The sequence below is a fragment of the Giraffa tippelskirchi genome, chromosome 8, assembly GCF_054371585.1.
Source record: "Giraffa tippelskirchi isolate mGirTip1 chromosome 8, T2T-mGirTip1v1.2.pri, whole genome shotgun sequence".
Classification (NCBI taxonomy): domain Eukaryota; kingdom Metazoa; phylum Chordata; class Mammalia; order Artiodactyla; family Giraffidae; genus Giraffa; species Giraffa tippelskirchi.
The window spans coordinates 107,978,859-107,991,369 of record NC_137282.1 but is presented as its reverse complement, the minus strand read 5'-3'; the positions used below and the strand labels follow the sequence as shown (position 1 = coordinate 107,991,369).

Here is a 12,511-nt window from a genome sequence, read left to right as displayed (position 1 = left end):
ATGAAGCACTGGTATATACTGTAATACGGATGAACCTTAAAACATTATTGCTGAGTGAAAGAAGCCAGTCATAAAAAAAAGAAAACACATACTGTATGATTCTGCTTATATGAAATATCCAGAACAGGCAAACCTCTAGAAGAGGATTAGTGGTTTCCTGATCTGGAGACAGTTAGTGAAATGAGGAGTGCCTGCTAATGAGGATGGGGTCTCTTTCTAGGGTAGTGAAAATGTTCTAAGATGAACTGTGGTGACAGTCGCACACCTCTGTGAATATACTAAAAACAAACGAGCTGTGCTTTAAGTGGAAGAATTAGGTGGTATGTTAATTATACCTTAATAAGGATACACAGCCCTTCTCTCAGATTCTGATTTAAATAACAGTGGGGCCATGGCATCACTATTTTTTTAAACATTCCCAAGTGAACCTAGTAAGCATCCCAAGATGAGAATCTCTGACCCAAGGAAAGAGGGGAGAAAAAAAACAAAACTACTCCTACCTCCTGGGGATCCACCACACAGTAGTGATATAAATATTGATCCACGTAGAGTCCAGTAGCTACAGGTGTATAAAACTGGTTGCAGAGAGCATATATCTGTGAACTGTAGAGAGACCCAGAGGCCTGGGCAGTTGGGTTGACTCCCATTATATAGACAATTGTGGCAATAAACATCATAATGCCCAGGATGGCGTTCACTATTATCACAGTCAAATAATACCTTCTTGTTCTAGATATGCCTGACCTTATAACGCTGGTAACAAATATGACCAATGCAGCAATGAAACAAAAGGCAGCCATGGCTAGCAGGAATCCCTTTGCCGCTCTTGGATCTGTATAGCCTGCTCCATAGCCATAACCGTAGCCATAACCATAGCCATAGCCACTTCCGTAGCTACCAAAGGCACTTCCTGCATAAGGGTAGTTAGCACTACCCCCCATTAAGGTTCCGTAGCCTCTGTCCCAGGCAAGAGTGGAGGCAACACAGGCAAAAATGGCAATGCACATCACGATAACAAGCATAGACAGGATCCGAATTACTCCGGGAGGAGAGGTCCATTTGTAGAAGTGGAGAATTTCATCTTCCGGGTAGAAAGAATATGCTGGCTGAGAGAGCATTGGTCGAACGTGCATCTCTCCACTATATATGTCATTGCTTGGTGTGTAGTGATTAGGTTTGCTGAAATGCACACGAAAACAATTTTAAGTTAGCACTTTTTAGTGGTAAGCAGAAAGAACATATAAAAGTACCTGGAATAATTTAAACAAACCATTGGCAAAGGAAACTATTATTTCTACGGCCCCACTGCAATGGGGCAATTTGTGTCCCCCCGCCCTTCCCAAATCAAGTATCAAAATCCTGGTATTAGGAGGTGGGGTCTTTGGGAAGTAATTAGGTCATGAGGGTGGAGCTCTCATGAATGGGATTAGTGCCCTTATAAAAAGGACCCTAGAGAGCCCTCTCACCCCTTCTACAATGTGAGGATTCAAGAAGTTGGCAGTCTGCAATCTGGAAGAGGGCCTCCACCAGCACCTATCTGGGACTTCCAGCCTCTGAACTATGAGAATAAATTTCTGTTGCCACCCAGTCTATGATACTCTACTACAGATATTCCCAGCAGACTCAGACACCCACTGAACAGTAAAGATATCTGTGCAGGCACATCTGCATCACCTGGAGGGTTTGTTGGCCCTCATCCCCAGAGTTGCTCAGTCTACAGGTCTGGAGTAGAAGTTTCCAGATGCTGCTGATGCTGCAGCTGCGGAACCATACATTGAGAATGACTGCTTAGTTTCTATGGAGCAGAGGTTCTCAAGTTCTGCAGCATATTAGAATCACCTAGGGAATGTGTAAAACCCCCAGACAGAGCACTCCAGACCAGTTAAATCATATTCGTTGGGGATGGGACCTAGGCAGTTGAGAACAATGGCATCAGTCCTTTTCCTTTGTGAATGGAGACCAATTCCTTCAGACATGACAGCTACACTGGCCTACACTGGTGCAATTTCTGGCTGCCTAGCTCTCTTCCTTCAGAAAGCACGTTTATTCACTTATTCATTTTAGCAGCTATCTACTGGAGCCGCCAGGCTGACACATCTTGGGCTCTGTGCCAGGCACTGGGAACACAGCAACAGACAGGAGAGCCTCAGTCCAGGCCCCTCACCGAGTTCAATGTCTTACTGCCCTGCCAATGAGGGTTAAGACATGAAACACATCACTACATGAGCTACTGCCAGTTAAGGTAAGACCTACAAAGTAGATGAAACGTTAATGAGGGCTCATTAAAATGATGGCTATTGAGATCTTGAATCTTTTTTTATAAAAATACCCTGCAAACTCGAGTAATTTAACCATAAACACACAGCTTGTAACAGACACACTAATGTGTAGACAACTGAATCTAAAAACCGTGGCCCCTGGGGAGGTAAAATTCAATTCCGAAAATAACTAAAGCCCCTTTTGTTTTTGCCCTTATTTCCACAAACCACCTTCCTCGTGCCAAAGGAGATATCTTCCTACTGGAGGCTGCTAACCACGAGAATCAGACGAATTACTTGAGTATATGAGAATGAAAAGGAAGTGGAGAAACTGGAGAACACTGAAAATGTGAAGGAAGAAAATTCTGTAACACACTCTACTTGGATATTTGGGTCGTTTCCATTTGGGGCTGTCATGAATAGCATAGCTCTAACACAGTCTCCAACTTATATCCTGGTACACAAAGGCACATTTTTTTTAGGGTGTATACCCAGGAGCAGAATTTCTGGGTCAAACTTTTAAAATTTTCAGTTCTACTAGACAATGTCAAACTGTTTTCCAAAATGACTGTATCACTTATAAATCCATTAACAGTGTAACATTCACAGAAACATTGCTTATGATAATCTCAAATTGGAAATAGTCCAAACATCTACTCACCGTGCCATGGATGGCTGTGAGAGAGCCTCACAATGGAATGCCACAGGGCTATGCTAACATGGCAGCCACTAGCCCAACAGACAGCTGGAGCACTTGAAATGTGGCTGGTCCAGACTGAGATGTGTTGCGAAGGGCAAAGCACAAAGTGCTCATCCTATGAAGAATCTAACACCAGCAAGAGAGAACCCTAGTATCAACTGTGTCCTTCAGGTGATAATGATGTGTCAATGGAGGTTCATCAACTGTAACAAACACATCACTCTGGTGGGAAATATTAATAATGGGGGAGGCTGTGCATGTCTGGGGGCAGGGAAATCTCTATGCCTTCCTCTCAATTTTGCTGTGAACCCAGAACTGTTGTAAAAAACAAAGATTATGATGACATGGAAAACATACCAAGTGAAAGAATTCAGTCACAAAAGACCAAATATTGTAAGATTCCATTTACATGAAATGTCCAGAATGGACATATCCAGAAACAAAGTGGACTTGGTGGTTGCCTAGTACTGGGCGAATAAGACAGTGCCACTGGACAGAGGGGTTTCTTTGGGAAGGGGATGATGAAAATGTGCTAAATCTGACTGTGGTGAAGGGATACACTAAAACCAATGAACTGCCCTTTCTAAATGGGTGAACTGTATAGTGGGTGAATTATATCTCAATAAACATGCTATTGGAAAAACTGACTATTGCCAACAGTCATAGATAATAAGGCACTGAAGGGCTTCCCTGGTGGCTCCGTGGTAAAGAATCCACCTGCCAATACAGGAGACATGGGTAAAAATCCCTGATCTGGGAAGATCCCACATGGCAGGCAGCAACTAAGCCCATGCACCACAACTACTGAGCCTGTGCTTTAGAGCCTGCTCACCTCAACTGCTGAAACCCACACACCCTGGAGTCCCTGCTCCGCAACAGGAGAAACCACCACAATGAGAAGCCTGCTTGCCCCGACTAGAGAGCAGCCTCTGCTTGCCGCAGCCAGAGAAAAGCCCTCTCAGCAGTGAAGACCCAGCACAGACAAAAGGAAACAAATAAGGCATTACTGTGGAAGCTCCATACCATTTTTTAAAAACAAATAGACACACAAATACAAGCTCAGACTCTATTGTAGCAACAATGACAAAACAAGTGACAACAGCTCCCACTGCAGAAAAAAACTGTCATCTTGGAAGTTGAAGGTAAGAGGGGAGCTCACTCTTCACTGAATACCCTTTGGTTCAATTCGATTTTACAAATGCACGTCCTTTTTATTTTTAAAGCAAACACGTAACAGATGAAAGTTTCAACTACACACTTTTTTTTTTTAACACGTAATAGACTTTTAAAAAAGAAAAAAAGGAGGAACTGCCTGGCTGCCAAGGGCCAGAGTTGAATTCCTGGTTGGGAAACTATTAATAAAATCTCACAAGCAAGGCCTAAAAAAAAAAAAGAAAAAAAAAGGAAAGAATTACATATTTACTTACAATTCATCAGGTCTATAAGGAGGTGGACTTTCAAAAGGCCGGGATGACATGGCCGGTGTTGGTGGTCACTTGATCTTCAGGATGTGCACTGCCGGCAACCTCCTGAATCAGCCAATCTAAGCAACAGAAGTAGGGTAATGACATTACTACTGCGCTCGGTTTCCTTGTATCGCTAAGAAAACTAATGATAGCAATCTCAAATGACGTCTCACTCCATGGTTATTTCTCTTGTCCTTCCCACTGTCATTTTTGCACATTAGACCATTAATTCTTTGAGCATAAGAAATCATTTGGGCTTCCCTGGTGGCTCAGTGGTAAAGAATCTGCCTGCCAATGCAAGAGACACAGGTTTGATCCCCGGGTCAGGAATATCCCCCAGACGAGGACATGGCAGCCCACTTCAGTATTCTTACCTGGGAAAGCCCATGGACAGAGAAGCCTGGTGGACTACCGTGCATGGGGTCACAAAGAGTCAGACATGACTTAGCAACTGAACAACAACCTCAAGGAATCATTTGGCCTGGTAGTCCTCAGAGCACCTAACATTATGCTCTGCACATCACTGGCATACAAATATAGTTTAAACTTGAAATTATAAGTTGCAGCAATGAAAATTTCGCAAAGCTGTTGACAGTAACAGGTAAAAATGGTATTTTTAAAAAATAGTCACTGAAGAACACACATAAAGATGTATAAATATAAATTTCTTAAAAGACATTTATTCTATCTCATTACTTTTCAAAGTTAATAGAAAAGGAGAATGCATATGAAAATGCAAATACAGTTGTGTCTAGCATATTCTAGCCCTTCAATGTTAACTAAAGCATAGTCTGGTTTAAAAGTATGCTTCTTCTGTCATTTAAAAGGGTTACAAAAGCATCTAAGAATGCTAGGATTGTGAACATTTTCCCCTTATCTCCTTTTCCTAGTCTTCAAAGTGGAATATAATTTTCAAAAAAGAAAAAACATCAAACACACACTGTATTTAAAGAGTCCTGTTCACTAAGAGAAAAGCAGAATAATTTTGTTCTAAAATCCCTCAAAGCAAAATTCCCTGAACATCTGAGAGGCAATTTCACCTAATCAACAAGTATTTATTAAGTATCTACACAGCACCACAGGTGCCTGTGGAAGTTAAGGATGAGACCATGTTTTCCCGAAGGTAACACACCAAGAAAACAGCAATTGCAACAGGCGTTATTTAGGGCTATGTGCCTAAGTGCAGTTTGGAGATAACAGGGAAGACTTAGCAAGAAAGAATCAGAGGCTTGGGGGCAGACGGGAGGAAGGACATGAGCAAGATCTATAACCTGAGTAAAGTCTTTAATATTTTTTCTTTTTCAAACAAGGGTTGTGTAATCATATATTACATTGTTAAGAATAGTAAATCAATTCAAACTCTTTAAACTTTGCTCTTAAAAATCAACAGCAAGTATCCTCCACACCCTTAAGAACAGTCAATCACAAATTTCTCAATAAAATATTGCCCAAATGTATTTCAGTAAAACCTTAAAGATGAAGTATATCAAATGTTAGTAACACCAACACGATTAGCATAATTTTCCAAACACAGTGAGAGAAGACAACTTCTTCACATTCTTTTATTTCTAAAAACTGCTTTATTGACATATAACATAGAGAAAAATACACAAATCATAAGTGTATATGGCTCTGTAACTAGCACTCAAACACACACAGACAGATAAGCAATTTAGGCCAAAATATTACAGTGCTATGAAAGAGAAAAAGTCCAGATTTACTGTCTTCCTAATTGATGCTTAGAAAAAGAACTAAGGAAAACTGAATTTAAATATTATTAAATATGGCACCCTATTTCTGAAGCTGAACATCAAACACTAACACACTGGCCTTAGAGGAATCTTATCTCTTCTATAGCTAGGTGTCCCTCATTCAAGATTATACCCCAAATTCCAGGCTCAATGGTAGCTTTTGAAAATTCTAAATCCAGACTCAGGCTGCAGTTTTAAGCTTCACCAAAAATCCAGACAATTTTGCTTTCCAAACCATTGCCTGGATTCAGAGCTTAGCTGTCATATCTCCCCTAAGAACAGAGATTTCAAATTGTGAAGTGAATACTTGCAGAAAGTTCATTAAGAAAATGTCATGTCTCATGGCACATTAACTTCATTTTCTTTTTTGAGAAGGTTACCAGACTGGTAGATGAGGGGAATGCAGCCAGAATCCTGAGACTCTTGGACACATCCTCTGATACAGAGGGTGGGTGGGCAGATTCCTACTGGGCTGAATAATGGAGCCTGATTAGGATGAATGAATACACCACTTATGTCCACCAGGAGGGAGGTCTCTCGTCATGACCCCAGACAACACCGACAAGTGTATCCAAATTCGCAGTTGACAAGACACTGGAAAGGATAAGTACCTCATTGGCTACAAGTACATCAACACTGATCAAGGTCTCCATAAGGCTGGAACGATGCACTAAAACAAACCAAGTGGTTTCAAAAAGCTCACAATCTGAGGGAACAAATCCTTCTTCTCTTCTGTGAGCATCGCTAACTTCCTGAGTCAAAGAGGGAGATAATCCTCTTTGGGATGGGGTAGTAGGTAAGATAATGTATTAAGGAAGATGAGCAAAAACCATTTTCAGCAAGATGATTATTCTGAAAGTGAGAAATTCCAGTGTTTATGCACTTATGTGTACTGTATTCATTTTCAAATACTGGTGGCAGGAATAAATCATTTTAAAAATATAAAACTCAATTAAAAAAATAGTTTGAGTACTAGATAAGGGAAATCTGGCTTAGTAACTGTTCATTTTTAAAAGTGCATTTCCTTGGGTCTTCCCTGGCAGTCTGGGCTTCCCTGGTGGCTCAGACGGTAAAGAATCCGCCTGCAATGTCCATGGGGTCACAAAGAGTTGGACACGACTGAGCCACTTTCACTTTCACTTTTTCCCCTAACAGTTCAGTGGTTAGGACTCTGTACTCCCAAAGCAGAGAGCTGCCTGGGGTTAGATCTCTGGTCAGGGAACTAGATCCCACATGCAGCAACTAAGACTCAGTGCAGGAAACAAGTGCATTTCCTTGATCAGAATCTCAACAAAGCTAACAAGTTATTCCAATCTCAGCCATTATTTACAGAGTTAGTGCTTAGATCTAGGAATGATACAGTTATTAAAAAGAAACAAACCCCTGCAGAACCCTGAAATTTGAACATCTTGTTCCAACTGGGTACCTCTTCAGGAGGTAGACTAGGATTGTTAAAGATCTAGAAAAACCATGTTTTAGGACAAATGACTGGAAAAACAGGAAATATTTGGCCTGGAGCACTCAACATTAGGACCACTATGGCAGCCTTCAAAGAGCTGAAGAGCTGTCTTTGTAGCCCTAGAAAGAGTTCCTTAAGAAAAAAAAAAACTCCAGAGGGTCAAATTTCATTTCAATGTTAGGAAGTTTCTCCACACACTCTCCCAAAACAACAAGTAACAATTTGACCTCATGCTGTTTATGCAAAGCTTGTTTGGTATTCGGAGAGGTGGAGAGGCAGGACACTGGACTGCAGGACTTCTAAGGCTCTTTCAAGGCAGCCTGTGACTAAGTTCTAAGGCCATGACAATAGGAAAAAGAGGTCCAAGAATGCTGCCCAATGCCCAGCATAGCAACATTAACAGTATCTGGACAATAAGTGTATGCTGAGTGAAGGAACAAGTAAAATGAGAAGTGAAAAGCCACAGGCTCTGGCAAACAGCTGAACTGTCAGGGCCAATTTGGAGTTGACCCTTACTGAGTATGTTAAACTTAAAGCCAGCTGATGTTAAAAAAATAAACAGTTCTCTCTTTTAAAATGTTTACTGGCCAAAATAATCTTAGTAGATTACCTGAAAATGCTGTGCTTCAAAATTATTCTTAAAGCAAACTGTCAATAAGTAAAAATAAATAAACATTGTATTTAAGGGCAGTCTGTTCCTTTTTGATCACATCCCTTTCATGAATCTGCGTTTAAGGTGTTTTTAAAGTTGATATTAAATGATTCTATTTAGGTTATAGGCATATCATTAGTTGACATTAGACAGATTTTGAAATAGACTAGCTCTGTGTCAGAAACTCCAGTACTCTTGCCTGGAAAATCCCATGGGCGGAGGAGCCTGGTAGGCTGCAGTCCATGGGGTCGCTAGGAGTCCGACACGACCGAGCGACTTGACTTTCACTTTTCACTTTCATGCATTGGAGAAGGAAATGGCAACCCACTCCAGTGTTCTTGCCTGGAGAATCCCAGGGACAGGGGAGCCTGGTGGGCTTCCGTCTATGGGGTTGCACAGAGTCAGACACGACTGAAGCGACTTAGCAGTGTCAGAAACCACAGCAGTGTCAGAAAACCACATTTTAAATAAGTGTCAGAAACCACAGTGTCAGAAACCACATTTTAAATAAGCTCTCCAAATGATTTTTTAACCACACCATATATTTTGAAAATCACTGCCTGGAATAAAGGTGTCAACTCAAGGAGGGCCTTGATCTTGAGGGTTTCCTGTTTAGAACACCCAGATCTCTACATAGCAGGCATTTCCCGATCAGCTCTCAGCTCAAATTTCACCTCCTCAGAGATGTCCTCCCACTATCTCACCCCATCCACCAATTTATTTTCAGAGCAAATTTCCCTTTTAATTTTTTTTTTTTTTAATTACAATCTTCTCCAGTCCAAAAGGAATACCACCTTCCCAAGCACTTAAATGTCTGTCTTGATCTTCACTCTCATTCCTGATCCCTAGATCTAGTCCCTGGCACAGAGATGTGCAATCAATATTTGATTTAGAAAACAATAGTCCATATTAGAGTTGGGAGTTCAATCCAGCAGTGAATGCCTTGAAGTTCTTCACATAACTAACACCCAAGGAATATAATCCTTCAAGTTAAGTTTCACAAAAGTAGTTAAGTGCTTACAGTGTGAGGGAAAGGGAGAAAAAAGGGTCAAACTCACAACTATACAGGCATCACCCGGGGACTTGTTAGAATGGCAGAATTCCAGGCTCCACTTTTGACCTATGAATGAGAATCTGTATTTTCATAAGATCCTCAATGTGATTCACACCACATTCAAGATTGGAAAGCACCAAGTTACAGAACAGCTGCAACCCTGGGGGCAAATTTTTTAAAAAGGTGTGACCACGGTCTTTTTACTCCATTAGTTCTATAAATAGCAATGCGGATGCAAAAGTCCAAGAAATATTCTAATCAGGTAAGCCTTGAAATGCAACTAAGGAAAACTTTCTTTGGGAGGTCCCTCCCCGGTAAGGTGAACGACATAGGATTAGTTACTTTATGCGGGTGAAAGCAATCTTCCATCATTTTGAAAGAGAAGAAATTTCAGCATTATCTTTAGAAGAAAACAGGTTTTACACCTTTACATCAAGCAAGATGGGGAACACTTACATGAGGCCATAGGGACTAGTCAAAAAGTAGAGAATTCCAGAAAAACTCCCCGAATCTGGTTCTCCACTGGAATATCAAGAACTGTCCCTTTAATAATATACTGTCCCAGAATCTCCCTGGTGGTCCAGTGGCTAACTCTCCCTGGGTTCCATCCCTGGGCAGGGAACTAGATGCCTGCCACAAATAAGACCCAGTGCAGCCAGATAAATAAATATTTAAATGTATATATATATTTACTTTCCCTGATTAGCTAAAGTAATTTTCAAGTCAGCCCATTTGTAACATGTTTCTCCCACCTGGTGTTTACTCACTTTTAAAATGGAGTTCTAATAAGACCTAGCTTTTAGAGATGCTGGGATGATTAAACGACATAAACTACAAAAGGCTTTTATCACAGTGCCTTACACACAGGAGGCAATGCTCATCACTTTCCTAAATTTCCTAGAAGTTGTGGAAATCTCCCTCTCCTCGCCTCCACACTCTAACAAAGGAGGCGCCGAGTAACCAAATAAATGCAAAACGACAAAAAACAACAGTGCTGCTGCTTTGTCAACGGAGATACCAATTATTGTGGCGCCACTTTTTAAAATGCTTATTTTAAAACACCAGGAAGAGAAAATATTAAACGTGTACAGTGCAAAAGAAACAGTGCTACGCTAGGGAATACATAAAAAGTTTGAGAAATCTACCTCCATCTGAGAAGACCTAGTTTTCAATCACAAAAAAAGGACCAGTCCCTTAATGGGGAAGGGTTTCTCTTTTCCCGGGATCCCAATAATACACCTGTTGTGCGTGAGGGCCACACACTAACCTGGAAGGCTGCTTCCTCCCCGTCCCGGGTCATCTCCCAGGCGGGCAGGCTGCCCGGCCAGCTCCAGGATGCCGCCCCTCTCCCCCGACTCTGTCGCTTCACTTGAGACACGAGACGAGGGGCTCGGGGCTGCTCTCCCAACTGCAAGGGGCATCTTAACCCCTCATCCCACCTGCCCGGCACAATTCCTCCAACGCAGGCAACGTGTCGGCGGCGCGCGGGTCCGGCGGTCTGGCTATGAGCACGTGCCGGTGTCCAGGAGCACCCCGGGCAGTACGCGTCCTAGCTGGGTGAGTAGGGACGGCCCGAGGCAGGTCCGCCCACCTGGCGGCGGCCTTTAGGTCAAGGGTGAGAATCCCAAGCATGAGTGGCTTCCCTGGAAGTACAGCTTCATTCGAAATTAAATCCCCGCCCTGGCAGCTTAAATTGACGCGGGCTCACACAACTCCCACCAAGGCGGTTGAAAACAGCCAATCGGCCCACCCCAGGACTCCAGGAATATTGCACGGATTAAACCCGGCCACCCCTTCTCCACCTGGGATACCCAGAGGGGTGAGATGGGGGCGGATAACAACAGATGCTTCCGGAGTCCGAGGAGCCCCGCCCGGGTCAGCAAGCGGCCCCCCTCGTTCCAGCCCTCCAGCTCAGGCTCTCTCCTCAGGGACCCCCCAACCCCCAAACTGCAGCCTAGAGAACCGGTCGCAGGATTCTCGCGGTTCACCAATCTCCCGCCGGCCCCTAAGAAAGCGAAAAGTTGCCCACGCCGCCTAGACACTGGTGGTGGCTTGAATCTTTTCAGCGGAAAGGAACAGATGGGCGGCTCCAAGCAGCCCCTCGACCCGGGAGGCAGGCTCCGAGTCCGCCGGGCGCGGCTCTCTTCGCCGCCCCGCGCCTCCCCGGCTGCGGCGAGTCCCAAGTCTGGAGCGAAACCGCCACCGAAACCACCGCGGGGCGTCCCCTCCCCGCGCCTCCCCCACTATTCAGTGCACGGAGGGTCCTGGGGCCCCCGGCGCCGCGCCCAGCTCTCACCTCCTCTCCGCGCACCAAGGCCGGCGGGAGCCCGGGCGCGCGCTCACCTGGAGGGCGCACCTGCCGCCTGGCAGAGAGACAGCGCGCGGCCGGGACTCCGCCGGGACCGAGCCCTGCTCCCCCTCTACCCGCTCCTCCGCCGCCCCCCCGGCCCGCCCGCCCCCCGGGCATGCGCACCAACCCCCGGCCCGGGTGCGGAAAGTCCACGGCCCGGCGCCCGCGACCCCACCTGCGGCACCCCGCGCGGGCTCCTCGGCGTCGCGGCTAGCTCTCCCCGGAGTCCCGCCGCCTCCGCCTGAAGAAGCAGGAAGGGGGAGGTGGACGCCAGGGAGGAGGAGTGGTATGGCGGCCTCCACCCTCCGTGACCCATTCACCTGAAACTCCGAGGGGAGGGGGAAGGGAGCGGTGCAAGAGGAGGCGGGAAGAACCGGCCCTTCTCCGCACACCCCGGCGGCGTTCGGCCTTAAAGGAGCAGCGCGGCGTTTCGGTCCGAGTGGGCGGAGACGGAGAGCAGAGGGGTGGAAGCGAGTAGGGACTCGGGCTCCCGCCTGGGGAACAGGGGTCCGGGACCAGCCTAGAGAGCTCTCGGAGCTCTTCGGGCTTGGGGTGCAACTGCGGAATGTTTGGCGAGTGCAGTCTGGAGAGACTGTTCCTCCTGAAGTGTTCTAGGGTGCTCAGCACTTCGGCAAGAAAGACACGACCTGACACAAGAGTTTCCTGCTTCAAAAATTTGATTAAACTTGTGTTGGAAAGCAGCCGCTAGATGTGGGAGATTTTCACATGTCATGCGTAAATTTAGGAACTGCTTCTAAATCTCTGGATCGCTAAAAAGACCGTCACTCAAGAGTGGTTCAATGAGGTTGGAAGTCTTGTAG

The 12,511-nt window shown here is 44.8% G+C and overlaps 1 protein-coding gene and 1 long non-coding RNA gene across 14 annotated transcripts in view; one reads left to right on the top strand and one right to left on the bottom strand.

Moving 5' to 3' along the window:
• The window catches only part of OCLN (occludin), a 47,837-nt gene extending 35,644 nt beyond the window's left edge, over positions 1-12,193 (bottom strand). Inside the window, exons 1-3 of one of the 13 annotated variants that reach the window (XM_081518460.1) lie at positions 12,011-12,193; positions 4,386-4,501; positions 501-1,179 (exon numbers count right to left, since the gene is read on the bottom strand). In XM_081518460.1, coding sequence (XP_081374586.1) covers positions 501-1,179; positions 4,386-4,435 — 729 coding nt within the window. In that variant the 5' untranslated portion in view covers positions 4,436-4,501; positions 12,011-12,193. Of the gene's footprint in view, positions 1-500; positions 1,180-1,674; positions 1,725-1,839; positions 2,250-2,919; positions 3,297-4,385; positions 4,502-10,607; positions 11,285-11,636; positions 11,812-11,865 lie in introns of those variants that run through there. The other 12 variants (XM_081518456.1, XM_081518458.1, XM_081518457.1 and 9 more) reach the window with 12 other exon arrangements.
• LOC145516807 (uncharacterized) lies at positions 1,808-3,601 on the top strand. The gene is made up of 2 exons (XR_014061773.1): positions 1,808-2,242; positions 2,506-3,601. It is a non-coding gene; the product is annotated as an uncharacterized LOC145516807 (long non-coding RNA).
• Positions 12,194-12,511: the final 318 nt, after the last annotated feature.